The sequence below is a fragment of the Centropristis striata genome, chromosome 4, assembly GCF_030273125.1.
Source record: "Centropristis striata isolate RG_2023a ecotype Rhode Island chromosome 4, C.striata_1.0, whole genome shotgun sequence".
Lineage (NCBI taxonomy): Eukaryota > Metazoa > Chordata > Actinopteri > Perciformes > Serranidae > Centropristis > Centropristis striata.
The window spans coordinates 35,348,404-35,368,796 of record NC_081520.1 but is presented as its reverse complement, the minus strand read 5'-3'; the positions used below and the strand labels follow the sequence as shown (position 1 = coordinate 35,368,796).

The window sequence follows — 20,393 nt, the reverse complement described above, 5'->3', positions numbered from 1 at the left end:
TAATTATCATTATCCATGACTGTATATCAGACAAAAAAGGCTATTAAGTAGATGAAAGTCGTGCTGGGACACTTTTTTCATATTTTATCAATTCACTTAGGTGAACAATGGCCATTTGATTTATGTAAACATGGCAACTTCTTGTTTGTCTGATTAAAACATTAAACTTATTAAACATCTATTACCATTTATAATACATTTGCTGATCTGTGTGCACTACAGAGAAACAAATGTGACCAAATTCACATGCCTCAAATTGCTTATTTCACAAGCATTTTATTGGTACCTAAAATATAGGTCATGAGCCAGAATGAATTGAGAAACTCTAACCCTAACCAAAAGAGGTATAACACACATGATCAACCACTGGACTCACTGTGTTTCATGGGTGGTAACAGGCAAGTAAACAATGCATTCCTGCTTCTCCCTGTTTTTATACTCTCGGGCTAAGGAAGTATCTTCAAGTCACAGGGAAGAAGAAACAGAAAATGTGCTTAAATAGGCCATTCACAAGGCCGAGAGCATGACCAGCAGTACACCGGAAAGATGATCTTTTGTGGTCACAGTCTTTCCCCATATTTTTCAGGTTATTGTAACTATAGTGATGGACTTCAATGAGAGAGAGAGAGAGGCAGAGAGACATAGAGGGAGATGGGGTGAACATGTGACACTGTAACTGTGTACTCATGAGGAATTCAGAGAGACACAGTGGTTGTCTCTGTGTAAAACAGGCAGCATGGAGAAGGCCTGTGACATTGATCTCGCCTTACCACTGGGATCTCGTTCTCTGCACTGTCAATGCGGCAAATGAGACTGTCCAGCCTGAAACACGCAAAGAACAAAAACCTCTGAGTTTCTATCTTGGACATTTCAAATGCAATGTATTTTCTGTTGCCACAAGGGCTGGTTTCCCTTCCTCATATTGAGGACAATCATTGACCAGCAGCTGGTGTTTGGGTACAGATTGAACTAAAGTTAAGTTAAAAATAAACTAATTGACATTGCAATTTACTGGTTAAAGTTATACATGCAATGGGAGTAAAAGGGGGCTTTAAATCACTTCTGTGAGGCTTACTCCAAATCCAGCATATGACTGTGCATGTCATTATATTGAGCTTAAGTGATCATATGAACTTAACTGAGCATTTTTAGGAGTTTGTACTGAATACAGGTAATGTGTTGTGGGCTTTGGTAGATGGATAAATGGATTATACAATCAAAAATAGGCTACAAACTATAAATATCATCATAAAGGGCTTATGTTAATCAGTGTGCAATAATGAGCATTTTGAAATCTCACTGGGGTTTCTACTCTAATAGCTGAGAAACAAATAGGCCTGCATTGTCTATGGGGAGTGTCTTTAAAGTTCACAATGCATAACAATTATACAGGAGAAAAAACACATCTACCAGAAAATACACAATATGACATAAGAGGTTAGGAAAATATCAATACACTTTAATATTGTTTTGTGATACTGCATTGATTCTCAAAAACACTATCATTTTTAAAATTAATACTTAATTTAAATAGCAGTGCATTGATACTGGATGTGACAGGAACATTGATGGAGCCAAATGCAGATCCAACTGTTCTGATTGCATTAAAAAGAAACTTTTTTTCTTAGATAGTATAAATATGTTGGTGTCTTCTTTATACTATGACAGCTTTTCTAAAATTAGCATAAACATATGCTTTTCTAAAATGATCATATAATATAATCTTTTTTTTAAATTGCAACATATTGTCTGGGTGACAGTATCATATATATATATATATATATATATATATATATATATATATATATATATATATATATATATATATATCGCAATATATGAATGGTATCATGACACATATTGTATCGGGAGGCTCTTGCCAATATACAGCCTTATTTGACATAAGAATCGTATTGGTTGCACTGACGCCTGCATTGTAGGCAACCTGGAAAAAATGTTGGCCTCAATTACAATACTGGTGGGAGATGAACAGAAAACATGCAGGTTTTTTTTAAATATCGTCACCCTGTTAAAATAATCGCCTCATTCATTTTTTCAAGTTTTGCAGGGAACATAAAAAAACTTCACCAAAAGTGTAACATATGACATGTATTGATCATTTCACTCAAAAAGGATGTAACAAATGATGACTATTGGCATAGTAATAACACTGTGTGTAAATGATGTAACGTAAGAGAAATAAATGACTTAGGCAATTTTTGAACATGTCTTTGTGACTTAAGCAAGATATGGGAACACTTTATTTTGAAGGTGTCTACATAAGTCACACAAGCCTGTCAGAAACATGACATGACAAGTATCATGAGCATTAATGTTAGTTCAAAGTGTCATTAATGTTCATGACACATCCCATGTCATGTTTATGACACGCTCATATAACTCTTATGTAGACACCTTCAAAATAGTTACCTTCAAAAAGTGTTACCATATCTTGCTTACCGGTAAGTCACAAAGGCGTGTATTTTGATTTAGGCATAATAAATCCGCTTATGTCACACACTTGACATAGGCCATTAACTTAAAGGGATAAAATCACATGATCTGATCAACTGAGGATGTAGGCGATTTTACCATAGGTGGCCGGCGTCATGAGGAGATGATTTAGGGAAAAAAAAAAAATGACTTCGGCGATTATTTTAACAATGTGACGGTATTCACAGCACAACAGGTTGAAGAAGTTATTCTTATTTATTTTCCTGGTAAAGTGCGACTGCATTTTTTGTTTGTTTTCTTTACGTTTTTATAATGCTGTGTGCATACCAACGTAAAATTTCAACTATGTTTTTAACGCTACAAAAACAGACGTCAACTTTAATTTGAAATTTGACCCAACCGGAAGTAGTATTTCCTATTTCTTGCCAGCTTGACACAGTTAGAGGAGTGTCCATGGTATGGAGGCGAAACATCTTGGAGAAGTGTCCCGTCTGCAGTCAACAGTTGTCACGGTGTCAGACAGTCGTACTGTTTTGCCATGTCTGTTTGTTCCGCTTGCTTTTGACGGTGGGGAGGCAGCGTTTCCATGATGGCGGTTACCGCGACACAGGCTTTTCCATGATGGCTAAACTGAAAACTTAAGAAGCAAACTTCTTGAGTCTTTTCCCAGACTTACCCTGTCTTCATTATATATATATCTTTTTTTTTTTTTTTTAAAGTAACACCACCATGGCATACACAACTTCTGTTTCGTTATGGGCATATGCTTTAAGTTTATACTTCGGCGTGTCCAAGTGTTACTTTTCTATTCCACTCAGAATATACACGGGAAGTTACAACGTCTCCTCGGATGTGGAGTTGACTCAGCGAGTTGTGTTAAAGTCAGATGGAAACGGCCTCTCCTTGGCCTCTGATCCGACTGGCACCGTCAACTTTCTGGACATGGTAAATAACTTGCAAGGGGACTCTGGAAGAGGCTACTACATGGAGATGTCGCTCGGTACTCCTGGTCAAAAGGTAATGCCACAAACTGTGTTACTGTCAGCATATGTTTTTTATATCCTTTATTTAACCAGGTAAAAGTCTCATTTAGATAAAAAGAAATCTCTTATCCAAGAGAGACCTGGCCAAGAAAAGCAGCATAAAAAGTGACAAGTTACAACATTTAAGCAGAGTTAACACAAACAATTAAATACAATTAAATATAAATACAGCCATCACAACAACACTGAAGGAGCCTCAGTAGAGACTTATATGGAGCAGTCACACTGACCAAGAGTGACTATGTGTTGTTTGTATCATTTGTACAAGTAGGTTTCAGTTTTTTGACTTTCCTGTCTATTTCTACTGTCAAGTTTAGTCAATGGATTTACACAGAGTCATGTGTTATTTCCAGTCGCTTCTGTCAGGTCTGGTGTGTGTGTGTGAACAGGGGCCAGATCGTCCAGCATGTGATCCAGTGAAGGGGGCTGAGTGTGTTTGTTTCACCCCAGGGCTTTAACTACCTACTTATGCAGTGTTTGGTATTTAAATATACTTTATAACTGTTTCATATGACACCCAATGGCTGGCTTATCTTGCTATCACTCTCTTTGTAAAACAAAATCAGCTGTTTATTTACAGGCCCTGCATAGGACCATCCTGGTAGGGTAGCAGCATGGCTGTGGGGTAGAGCAGCTGGCTCAAGTCTTGCCAGCCCTGGGGTCTGAAGGTAGACTAAAGCCCCGTTCACATGCACTCACATGATGCTGCTGTGAGGACCACTGTTTCTTACCAGGCAGCTGACGGGGATTATGAGGCTCCCAGGGAGCAAAGAGCAGCTCCACAGTTCTACAAAAAAAGCACTAGCCCTGATTCAGGCATAAATGCTGCTTATTTTTGGTTGCACGGAAGTATGCCTGTGTAATTTACCGTCCTCATTTTATACTGCTTATTATGTAAAGTGCCTAACAAGATCATATTAATGATTAAAGGGGACTAAATGGTCCCGGAAGAGTTGGCAGAGGGATTTTCCCATCATTATTAAAAATACATGACACTTTAGGGTGTTGTAGGTTTAAGGCTACACTTTGCCATTGTGTCGTAAGAAGATGTGTTTGAAAAGGTGCTCAAACCAAAGGTGAATTATCTCATTAGTGACTTGACCTGTTGTTCCTGGGCCACTCGAGTTAAACAGATAAGAGCATTTAAGACTCTTGGGTGGCACAGCTCAGTTTCTCAGGCTCACAGAGGCTTATCAGTGCTACCTGCCATGTCACTGCCCTGTGTTGTCAACCTCTGAGAGGATAATGCAGCGCTTGTCAGAGTACAGTTCCCACACAACTTTACGACCAGTCCTTAGCTGTACTTTGGAAAAATAGGCTTAAGATCTGCTCCCACCATAAAGTGTTGCTTACAGGAGGAAGTCTACACAGGTGTGGTTCTTTATTAGTCATCAACAGTCAACATATTTACAACATTATCATCTAATTTATCAGAAAATACAATGATATAAGATTTATCATCAAATCTAAAATGCTTAGTGAGTTATATACAGTATATTGTATATGTATGTAGGGCTGGGCGACATGAAAAAATAATGTCTGTGGTATGTATTTTTTTAATAGTGTTTCTATCACAATGTTTAAAAACCACTGGCTGAACTACGTTACAGCAGTATTTTTGTCCTTTTAACGACGATTTCCTTTCAGATCTTTGCACGAGAAAGAAAAGCTGGAGTCAGCCATAAAGGAGCTGTTACTAACATGGAGTAGGGGTGCACAATATGGAATTTTTCTGCTGATATTGTTGACCAATTAATACCTTCTTCTCATGGCCGATACGATAACTACTAATTTCACTTTTTTTGTATTTAAAAAAAGAAGTTAATTACCTGTAGTTTGTGCACACCTGAGAGCAAGAGAGGCTAAGATGTCATGAGAAAAGATGATTTAATATTCCATAGTTCTGACCTGATCAAATACAACTGACACCGGTGCTCTTAACACAACAAAAAGGAAGAACCGTTTTGACTCTTCAAATGTTCATTTATTTTTTCTATTAAAGTCAAACATACTTTTTGAGCTTGGAGTATATTAAAATATACTTTACCGTGTGGTTATTTCACTGTTCAAGACTTTTTATTCAATGAGTTCCTAGAAAACGTGATCACATGATATGATATATATCATTATCAACATGAAATAAGATTTCATAGTCTTATAGGCCTTTTTCACAGCAGAGATTGTTACTTGTTGTAGCTGTAAAAGCACAGGAGAAACTAACTATGGCTCAGATCAATTAAGTGTCCAAGTAAGTCACGCTAGTGATCCAGCAAACACAAGACCAGGACCTCAAAACCAGTTGACCTAAATGAACGGCAGTCGTTCCCAATGCCAAATTGAATTTCTATGCCGATGATATGGTTTTATATCTCTGTGGTTCAACTCTAAATCAAGCCTTTGACTATTTGCAGAATGCTTTTAACCTTTTGGAATCCCAACTGATTGACCTGAAACTTGTTTTAAATGTTTCTAAAACTAAACTTATGTTGTTCACCAACAGCAGGAAGGTCAGTGATCCTCCACCCAGCATATTTTCCTTGCAGGGAAACCAGATCGAGTTGGTTACACATTATAAGTACTTGGGAATTTTAATTGATGACCGCCTAATTTTTAAAACCCACATTGAGAGCCTCATCAAAAAGCTGAAAATTCAGAAACAAGTCATGTTTCTCCTTTGCTGCAAGGAAAAAAGTAGTTGCTGCTACCTTTCTCCTTGTGCTTGACTATGGTGATCTGTTGTATATGCATGACCCTGTACATTGTCTTCAATCCCTTGATACTGTGTACCACGGTGCCTTGAGGTTTGTTACAGGCTGCAAAGCTCTCACACATCACTGCTCCTTATATGTCCGGGTTGAGTGGCCGTCCTTAGCCGCTCACAGGTTTACTCACTGGCATTTTTTCATTTATAAGGCCATTCTGGGTTTACTCCACACATACCTGTGTGACTATATTATCAGGACCCACAGCACCTACAGTCTTCGTTCCACACATACCGGTTGACTGTTCCCAAAGACCGCTCCGTACTCGGTAAACAGGCTTTTATGTGTCGGGCTCCCTCGTCCTGGAATCTGCTCCAGAGCAGTCTCAATCTGCAGGACCTTATTACGGTCACATCCTTTAAAAAACTCTTGATAGATCTGGAAGCAGACTCGTATCGCCCTTGCACTTGTTTTTTATGATGTTATGATCTTGTACTGTCCATGCCTATTTTACTATGTTGTCTGGCTTGCTTGTATTTTACTGTAGGTCCATGTTTTATTGTCTGTTCTTGTCATGATGCACTGTCTGTCTTATTGTTGTAACTGTTAACCCTGCTGCTATCTTGGCCAGGCTTCCCCTGAAAAAGAGGTCTTTGTGTCTCAGTGGGACTGACCTGGTTAAATAAAGGTTAAATAAAAAATAAAATAAAAAAATAATGCCATGAGGTACACCTGTGTGCTTCCTGCAATGACATGTCAAAATGAAAGCTGAGACAAACGTCTGTTTGGAAACTGTGTCAAGTGACTTGCTCTCCACACACCCTGAGGAAGCCCAGGGGGAAAATTTTTGAACAAATAATACCTCATATGTTCCACCCATGAATAATGCTTTTGTGGAAAATATATTGCAGACTATGTTAAGTTGTGTTATATCTCCTGTGATATGTTAAAACATAATTTACAGAATTTCTAGATATGGGCTTTACAGAGACACACCAAAGCATCATTACAGTTTCTTCAATGGCAGGAAATTACAGTGCAGATGGAGGAAACAGATCCACCTCTTGATATTTCTCCTCTGATATTCCAGCCATTACACTCATGGGCCGTGTGAATAGTCATAGTGAAACTTTTATATCATGCCAGCAGACATAATCCACTTTAGTTGGAATTGGTTATGCAATGCCAAAATGTCCTGTAACTCAATACTATTGAATTATACTCTCAATATTATTCCAACTAAATAATGATGTGATTACAGGGCCGCGGTGTTAAATGAGGCTCTATTCAAATGAGCCACTAATTGCCGCATCTGTTAGCATGTGGCACAGCCAGGCTTAGGTGTCGGCTGGAGAGCTTCACATCTGCTAATTGGTACAAACAGGTAGCAGATGCACGTTGCCGCCATGGAGCCACTGCCAATTAGACAGTGAACGCTCAACTGCAGGCTGCTGCAGCAGCGGGGGTAGAGATTTGCCTGAGGCTCTGCAGCCCAGCTCAGGGAGGAAAGTGTGACTGGAAAAGATAGGCGGTGTGGGGATAAGGAAATGCCCCTGCTCCCCCACCCTCACCACGAGGTTTCAGTATTTTCCAATCTGGCGTGTTTGGCCAGTTCAGGCGTGGTGTCAGTGGCCCGATGCCATCTGCGAGGCAGCAGTAGGGTTTTGCATGGCACAGTCACAGCAATGAAACTAGGGCCTGTCCAATGAGCAGGAACTGATAAGCCGGACTCCCACTGACAGGCCAACTGGGGCTTCCCGTGCCCGGTCAATAACACATTGTTGATAACCGTGTATTTTTTTCCAATTGTTTTATAATGACTAAACGCACACCTGAGCATGACAGTGGCAGTTGGCTAAAAATGAATTGTTTATGATACTTTTGTTTTACAGTCAAGTATAATGATGAGCACACTCTAGTTAGACATGGTGTATGTATGATCAAAACCAAGCTTGAGGAAGTGGATTTCTTCATGTAATTCTAGGAATGCATTGTTCCTTGCCTGTTAAAGACTCTAGTATTTTAAATCAACTACTTCCTGCTGTTCTGGTCTTTTTTCAAACAATGGGAGCCAAAGAGAAGCCATGATAGATCGATTGTTTCAGATACTGTTTGAGTCCATGCAGCTGAGCATGCTGAATGAACCCTTTTCATTCTATGTTAAATATATGGATAATATGCATTTTCATAGATTGTGTCATGTGATGCCATTAAATAGCCACTGTATAGAAGTCTTTGTTTCTATTGTTGTTGCTATGGGGCTTTAGCTTTATGACCCCGTCACGGTGAGGAATGCTTGCACGTGAGTGTTAATGTGGCCACTGCTCAGTAGTGGAGGTGACAGAAGTCTGCAAGCTAATTAGTTCCTGCTCGTTGACTTGATGCCTGCAAGACAACATTATCTCAACTGCTGTTAGCTGGTCCCCATTGTGCACATGGCACATACCAGGATGTCTGGATAGCTCACTCAGTCATGTTAGCAGCTAGAAGCTGACGTATCTGACTCATGGATCGCACGTTAGAGAGCAGTTATATCAGAAGTAGGCCTGTCACGATAATTACTATATCGACTTATGGTTCAATATATAAAAAGGGACGCAATCATTTTTTTCTGGACTCAATATATTGTTGTTTACATGCGTGATTTTTTGTGTTGTGTTTAAAGTAATGCTGCAGCAATTCCAGCTCTTTATCTGTTATTTTAATGGTAAAATAATATAAAACATAATGATTATCACATGGAAATGTGGAAAAGAAATATTAAACTAAAAAGAAATATTTAACTATCCTAGATAAATAACACATAAATAAAATGTATTTATTTTATTGTTAATAGAGCCTGAGAGTCTATTTTATTTGTTTTGGTTGTAGTTTATTTTAAATAATTATTTTTAATTGGTTGTGGTTTATTTTAAATAAACTACAACCAAAACAAATAAAATACACTCTGTTAACAATAAAATAAAAACATTTTATTGATGTTTTATTTATCTAGGATAGTTTAATATTTCTTTTCCGCATTTCAATTCCAATGTTTAATATTGGAGATTCAAAAATTCATTGCTGTGGAAAAAGGATTTACTTATTATGCTCCAATGTCGTTATAAAACTAAAACGTCAATACAACGATACTATCGTTTATCGTGATAGTTTCTGGGAAAATATATCGTCCTAAAAAATGTTTTATCGTGACAGGCCTAATCAGAAGTGCATACTAATTTTTGCAGTAGAATTTCTAGAAATCAGGGATACCCATTCAGGGTTTTTTTGTGTCTGACCTAAAGTCCTTCTCATATTCTGTCCAACATTATGTTTAAATATGATATAAAGTGCATTCTTCTCTTCATTTTTGTGATTTTACTTTCTGGGAATTTTATTGTCCTCCCTCCAAGTACTTTGCCCCTTTTCTGCTTTTTCCTCATCTAATTAAAGTTATTACTACAAACATAAACTTTCTTTATGTCTTTGTGGAATTTTAAAAGACTGCATCATTGTCCTCGTCATTGTGTCACAATGTTTTACAGTTGTTACTTCTTTTACCCTGTGATGCAGGAGCTCTGCACAGTAGAAAGGGGTTGGCGTGCAGCAAGTTCTTAAAGCAAACTTTGCCTTGTGTTTTTCAGGTGAACATCCTGGTGGATACAGGCAGCAGTAACTTTGCAGTGGCTGCGGCTCCACACCCATTTATTACTCACTACTTCAACACTGCGCTGTGAGTGGCTGGGACTCTTTGTATAGTCACGCACACAAACTCATGAAAATGTCATACAACCAATATTGAGTTTTAGTCTAGTTTTTGTATTTGCTCTGTATACTCTTAATTGTAGCTTTTTCACAGAAAGAATCGCTATAATTACACAGTCTTTGCTATTCATGTCTATGTGGTTGTGTAATATCTTGTCTGGTAACCTCTTTAATACAGTCCTAGTTCTAAAGTTAACACAAAATGTGCTTTTCATCTACCAACAAAAGGCCTTTTTAACTATTCACACGTCTTCTTCCCCTGCGTTTAGCTCCAGTAGCTACCAATCATCTGGCCGGACTGTGGCTGTCAGGTACACCCAGGGCAACTGGGAAGGGGAACTGGGCACTGACCATGTCTCCATCCCTAACGGCCCAAATGGCTCCTTCAGCATCAACATCGCTGCCATCCTGTCATCTGACGGCTTCTTCCTTCCTGGGATCAACTGGCAGGGCATCCTGGGACTGGCCTATCCCATGCTGGCACGAGTGAGAGATGCTTTTAAAGTTTACATTTCAGATCACACAATTAGTAGTAAAGGCTTAAATTCCTCTCTCAGGGTTTTGACTGCTAGCTGAGTGTGATGTTAAGCATGGAAAAAGTTAGAAAATTGATTTATGTGCTGTCAAAATCAGCGAAGAAGAAAATTGATAATCAGTTGTGAAACAGCAACCCCCCCCCCCCCCCTTTTTTTTTAAATGGAGAAGATTACTATCTGATTACTGCTCATTACTGACTGATTACTGCTTGTTTTGTTTAAGATTAGTAATCAGTAAAATTCAACAATATATAAATCAAAGGGGCTATTTAATTCCACAGCAAAGTTTAAAAAATACAATCATTTCGCTAACGCTGATGTTTTGGGGTTCATGAACTGAATTTGTGGACCTGATGTTGGCAATATAATCTAGATAAAAGGTCATATTTTAAGACTAGAATTAAATTTTACTAGCACGTGGACTTGTATTAAGAATCTATTTGTAGAAGCGAAATCAGTGCTCAGAGAGGAATAAACAGGTAATTTGATAAGATCAGTTTCTAACAAGCGATGCTTCCTGCTGTTCCACATATCTTTTACAGAATCACATTTCCGTCTGAGATCCTATCTGAGTGTAGTCATGGGCATTTCACATGACAACAGAAAAGTTATTATTATTATTATTATTATTATCATTTTCTGCATCAGTGGTGTGATGCTGTTGCATAATTAAGTTTTTTCAATACATTTTATTTTATTTTAATGACATTACATTACACAAAATATAATAATAATAATAATGATAATAATTATAATAATTAAAAAATATTACCTATTATATTACCAAATGAGTAATTATTATTGTATGCGATAATAAATTAATTATTTATTATAAATAGGCTCCTTGTGTCTGCGGGTCCTGCGACTTCCTCCCACAGTCCAAAGACATGCAGCTTAGGTTTAATTGGTGACTTTAAATTGCCCGTAGGAACGAATGAGAGTGTGACTGGTTGTCTGTCTCTGTGTGTCAGCCCTGTGATAGTCTGGCGACCTGTCCAGGGTCAGGCCCAATGTCAGCTGGGATTGGCTCCAGGCCCCCACGACCTTGGTACGCATAAGGAGTATTAATTCCATTGGATAAAATCTACATATAATAATCTGGCTTCCTCATTAGAAAAATCTAATTCCTTTGCGGTGAAAAGAGCATATTCTCAAATCGCTGTGCTTTTAACAGTCATATCAAAACATCCTTTATGCAGTATGAAGTGTGACAGAACCAAGGTGCTTACCAGCTGTCTGCTTTCTTTAATGTAATAATTTAGTGTTAATGTGACGAGAATCACGTATGCATAAACCTGCACAAAACATTCTTTCATTCTGTGCTGACTGCAGCAACCTTTTAGATCAACTGCCAGTGAGTGAGGGGCAGATACGGTCACACTGACCACTTTGTGCTGCCGGCGTCTCTTGGGTGTTCAGGTTCAACTTGCCTGAGGGCCGTTGTCATGCGTGACATAATAAAGCAGCACTGACATGAAAACCTATCTGAGGAAAACCGGAACATCCTTTACACATACAACTGCCTCATACTAACACCAGTCACACAACACACACATTCATGTGCATATACTCACACACACTGGTCAGAATATTGCTTCAATTTCTAGAATTGTAATTTTAATTCTTGAGATCTTTTGTTTTCTAATTTATGTTACTGGTTGTCTGCACTTTGGCAAAGAGAAAATAAATGCACTCTAAGTCCGTCTGGATGATCTCACAAATTTAAAGCTTAAAATGCAAATGAAGTAAAAGCTTAAAGCCCCAAAGCTCAAATCGATTAACACAAGTTAATGATTACACATCTCCTGTCTCTTAATTAGCCTGACTCGTCCGTGGAGCCCTTCTTCAACTCTTTGGTGCAACAGCTGGGGATTCCTGACATCTTTTCCCTCCAGATGTGTGGCGCTGGACTGTCAGCCAGCAACACAGCGGACCCCGCAGGAGGCAGTCTTGTGAGTAGTCAGGAGGGGCTGAGTGTGATCAAATTAACTTATCAATAAAGGTTTGATTGTAAAGTTTCATCAAGGGCAAATACATTTGACCCAAACAGAGATGATTAGATATTTTTTCTGTCACTTCTGCCTTTAATTGATTAATATCTAATGTGCAGTATCAATTATTCACTCATAGAGGTCTGGGATGTGGTTTAGCACTCCTCTCCTCAAAACAAAAATCCTTCACTAGTGGATCAGACATAGCGGCTGAGTGCATTTTAGAAAACTAAAAGCTGATATCCTCCCTGTCAGTGTGGTTCCTCTGCTGGAGGCCCAGTCTAGTTAGAGTGGAGCTAATTAAGCTAAGATAACATCCTGCTGAGAGCAGGTCTGTCACTGTTATACAGACGGTCTCAGTGGCTCGCTCACTGCATCTCCATCATGTGACCCACTGACACAGACAGATGGATAAGATGGCAGGGTGCTTGTGTGTGGGGGGGTTGATGTCATTTTCAAAATTTTGCAGAGATAATGTAAACTTTATCTAGAGCGTACTCTTGTTTATTATTCACCGTGTTGTGTTGACCCACAGATGAATTAAGACATATTTTTGTTTCCCTCCTCAGGTCATGGGAGGGGCTGAACCAACTCTATATCGGGGGACAGTGTGGTACACCCCTATAATAGAGGAGTGGTACTACCAAGTGGAGGTTTTGAAACTGGAGGTTGGCGACCAGAATCTGGAGCTGGACTGCAGAGAGGTAAACTTCAAAGCAGTTATTATCCTAAACTTAAACTGTACCTAAAACAAAAATAAGCAGTGAAAAAGATTCTCACTAACTGATCCTAAATAAAAACAATATAATTTTAGAAAAACTAAACTTAAATATTGTTGCCTTGTTGAAAAACTAATAAAAAAAACTTAGTCATTACAGTTTCAGTTATTAAGCTATAATATATCACTACCGGAAAAAATTAGACAGCAAGAACTTCCATCAACTCTGGAGACATTTAACCACAGAAATCGAACCGCTCAACATTCTCGGAGATTCCCGAATTGTTTCACATAACTTAAATATTGTCGTAGATCAGTTGCAATTTAATTATGCTGTTCGGCTCATGTCAAATGTCAACCACCTGGAGTCTGGATGAAATTGCAGGTGACATTTTTTCTTCCGAGCGTGATTGTGACTACTCAAGATGAACCCCCAAATCAAGATTTTATACTTAAGACATTACATCTAGTCCTAGTAGGTGATTGTTACAAATTAAGCTATTGATTATACAATTGAAAATCTCAGATTATTATAATCTTGGTTTGAAGCAAAAAACAATATAAACTGGACATTTTTAGTTTAAATATATATATATATATATAGGTGCATCTCAATTATTTAGAATATCATAGAATTTTTTTTTATTTTTATGTTTATATTTATTTATTTATTTATTTTATTCAATTCAAAAGGTGGAAATAACACATTATATAGATCCATTACACACTGAATGAAATGGCTTACATTTAATGAGGACCTAAAATTCAGTGTAAAAAACAATTTTAAAAAGTATGTTTGATATGGAAAAAAATGGAAATGTTGGCCTCAGAAAAGTATGTCCATCTATATGCACTCAATACTTGGTAGGGGCTATTTGACTTTAACTACTGGAAATTGACTTTTCCATCATATTCTAATTTATCGAGATGCACCTGTATAATCATGCTTGATGACTTAGTTGATTTGTATTTAAAGGGTTAAAGGTTAAAACACAGAAATGAAACTTAAATTTGAGTAGCAGTACAGCAAGGTAATGCAGTTTTAATGTTTCCTTCTTTTAAAACATTCTGTAGTTTTCATGAGGTCCTCCATAGGAGCCTGTTGAACTGAGAAAAACACTACAGCACTCTTCACTCTTTCTCCCTTTCTTTCAGTATAACATGGATAAAGCTATAGTTGACAGTGGGACGACACTGCTGCGTCTTCCTATCAACGTCTTCAATGCGGTGGTAGAAGCCATCACACGCAGCTCACTGGTAAGCTGCCGTCTCTCCACAGACAGTGATGAAACATGTTGTCAGAGCAAAGTGATGCAGGCGAGGATAGCACGCACTCACTGCTCAAGGACTCTAGCTTTAAAGAGGAAGGATCTGGAGTTTTTCTCCTATAAAAGTGTGCATGCATGTATGTGTGCGCCCCACGTTTTTCCCCTCCACTCCACACATTTTTCACCTTTTGTAACTGCACACAAACAGTACTCAAGGTTAATTTGAACCTGGAAGCAACATTTTCAATTAATGTTGCCACAGCCTTGCAGATTAATCCCAAGTGGAAAAATGAAAGAGAACAGCAAAACCTGTTTTTGTTTTTCTGCACTGACCTTCTGTTTCTGTCTGTTCGTCCCTCCGCCTCTCTTTGTCTCTTTCTCTTTTGTTTCTCTTTGTTTCAGATCCAGGACTTTTCTTCAGGGTTCTGGGACGGCAGTAAGCTTGCATGTTGGATGAAAGGAGAGACTCCCTGGAGGTTTTTCCCCAAGCTGTCCATCTACCTAAGGGCCACAAACACCAGCCAGTCGTTCCGCATCACCATCCTGCCTCAGGTACCTGCAGAGAAACGCAAAAACAAGTCATCACTTCTTCTCCATTAACCTCAGAGACATAAACAAACACTCATCTGCCCTCGTTCTTCTCTTTCGTCTCGCAGCTTTACATCCAGCCAATCACAGATGTGGACGGCACACTGGACTGCTTTCGTTTCGGGTTGTCTTCGTCGGCTAACGGCCTTGTGATCGGCGCTACGGTTATGGAAGGCTTCTACGTCGTGTTCGACCGCGCCCAGAAGAGACTGGGCTTCGCACTCAGCAACTGTGCAGGTGAGGATACAGAGGAGACACAAAAGTGTGGAAAGCCTCATGTCACATGTCCAAACACTGTAAGGGGACACATGGGTTAAATAGGGACAGTTCGGATTGTTTGAAGCATAGACTGAATAAATAATGGACGTAGTGACTGTGACGTCACCCATTGGTTTGTGGCCTTTTTGAGACTTTTACGACACTGACTACACACCTCTCTACACCTCAACCTAACTGAGCTAAGTCGCTGCTTATTCATGTTAACATTAACTGTAGCATTAACTGGGGTGTTCATTTTGACTAGCAAAAAACAAAATGTATGTTACTTACTTCAGAAAAGTGAACGGCGACTCCTTGGAGTGTCTGTTAGTCCAACCAAACGCTGAACAAGACATTTTTAATGAACAAAATGTTCAAATAAACTGTCATTAAGTGAAAATACAGTGAAAGGGTCAAAGTTATGAGACCAAACTGGTAAACCTTTTTTTATATGTATATAATGTTATATATAAATTTATTGACACGTTGCCAGGATAAGCATTGTTCTGCTTCTCTCCTGATGACTGCTCGCCTTGTTAGTCACCTGTCAATCAAAGGTAGCCACGCCCCAAATCATATGATTCTTTATCTTCAATTTCCTTCTAAATGTGGCCATTATTTACACTATTAACATCAAATTGTCTTGAAGATGATATTTTACTAGCGATTGAGACCATAGTGTTGTCCTGAAAAAAAATTCTGAGGTTATAAATCAAGTGAGAAGTTTTCTTATTTTGTATTGAAATCAATGGACACAAATGCTTCTGCAACCTTGGTCAGTGTCCCCTGCTGGTATTTTCGGTAGAATGCAGCTTAAGGAACTTCCTGGTTTGCCTCCCTGCTCAGACCCGGAGGTTGGCACCTGGTTTGAAGTGATGTTGTATGAGCGAGAAATGTAATGGTTTTTTTTGTATCAACAACACATATCCTTCATCAGTGCAGTGCTGTGATTGGTTCAGTCACTTCCCTCTAACCCTGCACGTGCCCTGCTCCAGTTCACACATGACACCGTGCAGGAAATGATCCTGAACATTTCAGGTACAGAATGAGTCAGCAATAAATACACTCAGAGTAATTTAAAAGCTGCTTGTGGAAATAACAAACCTGCAATCTTTCACAGTTGTTTAGAGCAGTAGAGCTGGATCTCTCTGTTATGGTTTAAGCTATAACAAGTTTTTTGTTTCTTCAAGACTTCAGGATATTTAACTTTAAAGAATCTGTAAAGCACCTCGATTAACTGATAACTTATGATAAAGCAAGTACAATGTATCATTTAACAATAACTGCAGAATTACTGACCAAAGCCCAGAGAATGTCCTTTTAAAGGGTTAATCCTTAAACTGTGGTACTTTCCTGTCGCTCTGTGTAAATATGAGGTTGGGCAAGGCTCCCGAGTTTCATCTTAAAGTACAAAGATCACTTTTGTTCCGTATAAAGCAAACAGACTTGGAGCAGATGTAGGCAGAAGGTTAGGGATACAGGCTTGTGATAGTAGGGTTGCCAGCAGAGATTTATTGTCTTCAACAGCTCAGTGAAGAAAATAACCTCAAAGTAAATGTTGCTGGTCAGTCACTGCTTAAAAACCACCCCAAGTAAATGAGTCGATAAACTCAAATAAATTTTAATTTTAATTCAATAGTGGAACAAAAATTGCAGTGCAGGTTTGTATTGAAAAAAAAAACATCAAGAAAGGGTTTCTTTTTTTCTGACATATAAAGTTGACTATTTTACAGTAAAAATAGATATAAGGAAGAATAAAGGAAAGGAACATTTAGAAATTAATTCATGATATACATTTATCTCCTATTTAATTATGTGTTTAATTGAATAGTTACATTTATCAGCTCTATCAACTTTCATTTAGTTGATCATACATTAATCATCGATTATTTATGTAACATTTATTCACAAATTTTAACTCCTTACTGTTCTATTTACTAAGAAACAGTGCTCCCAAAAATCCCGCTTGTTGCCGTAAATATATTACAACACTATATTTTTAGTTAGGACTGAGCCCACTAGCATTACTGTGATGTTACTTTTTCCTGTGGAAGTGGTTTTACTGGCCGGTCTGGAACCGGGGGCCTTTCCCCCGCTCATCTATTGGTTGTTGATTGTGTTACGTCACTGCGACTTGCGATAATATCAAACACGTTTGATATGATCCAAACCCAAGACTAGGAAAAGACTGATATGAAACAGAGCAGATTACTACCTTAAAGTTAACGATGGAGATGACGGGAGCGCCGTGACTCCAGTAAGACTCCTAGATTTACTAAAGACTTTCAGTTTTTAGTCAGGGACTGGGAAAATCTTTTGGTGTAAGCCCAGATTAAGTTACATGAGGGTTTTTTTTTTTGGCTGGTGCACTATCAGTAGGACCTGGTGTGGGTTTTCCAGGCCTTTATAATTTTCTTTTTACTTCAGATGTGACTCAGCCAGTCAAAAGTTAGGTCTCCAACACTCCACTTTCTATCTCTCTGCAGTGAGCGGTGGAGTGGCTCTCTCAGAGGTCGCGGGGCCCTTCTCGGCAGCAGACGTGGCAGCCAACTGCTCCGCTGGGGGGCTGAAGGAGCCTCTCATGTGGGTGATCTCCTACGCCCTAATGGCGGTCTGCGCCCTGGTCCTCATCATCCTGCTGCTCCTGCTGGTCCTGCCCTGCCGACACAGAAACCGCTCCGGGGAGATCACAGACGAGTCCTCTCTGGTCCGGCACCGCATCAAGTGACTGAGAGGGAAGGGACGGGCGGACGGGGTGAACGGGCATGGGGAAATGGAGCAGACCCCGACCACTGGGGTCGAGAAAGGGGTGAGGCTCGGCCTGCAACGAACAACACTTGCCTCTGAATGTCTGAATCACTCTGGACTGCACTCATCAGATTGGCCCGTGGAGGTAGACACAGACAGATCGACTTCCTCCTGACGAGAAAATCCACCCCATAGACACCTCTTCAAAGCAGCTGATGCTGTATTTATGCTTCCAGTTTCTTGTTTGGTGGCGGCTCTTTCCTTATCTCTCTGATAACTGGTTATATGTGACACAGGGGAAGACCTCCGACACAGAAGAAGAGATGCAATTTCTTCACTGACTGTGGCCTGAAGAGTTCACAACATTATGTCAGGACAGTTTTTAGTAATGAGTAGAATTGACTTTTTCTCAACTGGAAAGACTCGTATGATGTCAGCATTATATCGTCTTGAGAGAGCGCCCAACTCACTTTCAGGTCTCATTTGGGCTGACAAATGGTATTCTGGGAAATGTAGGACATCACTAACACAAGCAGAAGGGTGAACCAAAGTATGAAACACTTAATCACAAAATAAACTCCTAAAGCACACTGAACAGCACACCAGCATGACGTCTAGTAACACGATTGCTAAGGGTGGTACAGACAATCACAGGACAGACCCTGGGAGTCGACATAAACAATCATTGGTGCATTTTTTTTTGAACAATTTAAAAGTTGCTGATTAACTGTATTATTCAAATGTGCCTTTACAGTCTGTGACGAGTGAAAGATTGTTTCTCGTGCCTCCGTATAGTTTGAAGTTGAAATGAATGCCTGTGTATGTTGAAGTTAAGGGGAAAAGCTGCTCAAACAATCACTGTCAATAGGAAGAATATTATTAGAAGTTACACACATGTTTACAGTGCCTGTAGTGCCTTTAAGTCTCGGCTCACTGCGATTACAAACTGACACACAGCAGTTTGAGACTTTTTCTGCTGAATTGCACTTTGTTTCTAAAGTCAATCAAAAGTGTAATATAAAACTGAAGATCAATATCTGTTATGCAATGCGTTGTATTAATGTAATTTTACTAATTCTGTATTTAAATCTCTTTAATTGTGATTGTATTATTATTCCAAATCTTTGCTTTTTAGGCACCAGATGTTCAAGGGTACATCGTTTAACCTGCACATTTTATACAAACACTAAATTAGAAGCCAAAGGATTTTTGAAACTGACACATTGGAAACATGTTTGCTCCTTCTGGGAACATGTGGACCACACTGAGCGACCTCTTATTGAGTGTCATTTTACAGTCCAGCCTTATGTGATACAATTCATGAAACATGAAATGTGCCTGTTGGAGGATCAGTGACTCAAGCTGCACAAACGTGTCACCGTTTGCAAACATTTAAAGCTGTAAGATTGAAGGTACACTTGAATCTTTTGAATGTTCACTTATTTATAGGTGTATTTTTTCTGTGCCAAAATTGTACTTTTGCTGTAAATACAACAATATGCGACCAAATTAAAGATGTAATGCAATGCATTTAAACAAATAAAGATTTCTTATTGTGAAAGTTTAATCAGGAATAAAAGCATCCTTTGGGAGTCGGTGCGGTCATTCCTGTTAACTTTTCTGTCCCTATAATTTAATTCTTCTGTTTCTTTAAAAATCTGTCAAATATTTAAAACAAGTGGTTATAATTATAGATTTAAGTCTTTGTCAAATAAACCTTTATTGACCAATACAAACCATTGCATCCAGAAGTATTACTATTTAGGGGTCTGCCATATCGTCCACGATAATACCGGTATATTTTTGTATGATAAAAAAAAATGCATATCATAATGGCAACATTCCTACTTCTTGACGTCAAATCATTCAAAACTTACTTAGGTTATAGCACAAAAGCAGCAACAAAATGTACTTATAGTTACAAAAGTAAAAGTACTTGTTATGCCCCACTTAGATGTGTATATATGTATATATATATATATATATATATATTTGGATAATTATTTTTGATGCATTCATGTAAGCAGCATTATAGGGCTAATTCTAACTACTTAATATACTGTTATGTGGTTTAATTTATAAACGTATCCTATTTTTTTATGTTAAATCTCAACCTGAAAAGTAACTAAAGCTGTCAAGTAGTTAAAAGTAAATTATTTACCTCTTAAAATATAGTGAAGTAGAAGTATAAAGATACATAAATGGAAATATGCAAGTACCTCAAAACTGTACTTAAGTACAGTACTTGAGTAAATGTACTGAATTACATTCCACCACTGACATTTGCGGTATTAATTTGTATTATTTTCCATTTTGCACTGAAGAGTCAAGATTACTTTCTTG

General features: G+C 38.5%; 1 protein-coding gene across 1 annotated transcript; it reads left to right on the top strand.

Moving 5' to 3' along the window:
* Positions 1-2,907: 2,907 nt before the first annotated feature.
* Positions 2,908-19,642, top strand: bace2 (beta-secretase 2). The gene is made up of 9 exons (XM_059330784.1): positions 2,908-3,471; positions 9,823-9,911; positions 10,213-10,429; positions 12,300-12,431; positions 13,040-13,174; positions 14,344-14,445; positions 14,859-15,008; positions 15,113-15,281; positions 17,789-19,642. The coding sequence occupies exons 1-9, from the start codon at positions 3,184-3,186 to the stop codon at positions 18,028-18,030; spliced, it is 1,524 nt and encodes a 507-aa protein (XP_059186767.1). The 5' UTR covers positions 2,908-3,183; the 3' UTR covers positions 18,031-19,642.
* The last annotated feature ends 751 nt before the right edge of the window (positions 19,643-20,393 follow it).

Coding starts and splice junctions, on each gene's coding strand:
- bace2 (XM_059330784.1), top strand. CDS start 3,184: ATGGCATACACAACTTCTGTTTCGTTATGGGCATATGCTTTAAGTTTA. Junction 9,912..10,212: donor CACTACTTCAACACTGCGCT/GTGAGTGGCTGG, acceptor CCCTGCGTTTAG/CTCCAGTAGCTACCAATCAT. Junction 10,430..12,299: donor CCTATCCCATGCTGGCACGA/GTGAGAGATGCT, acceptor TCTCTTAATTAG/CCTGACTCGTCCGTGGAGCC.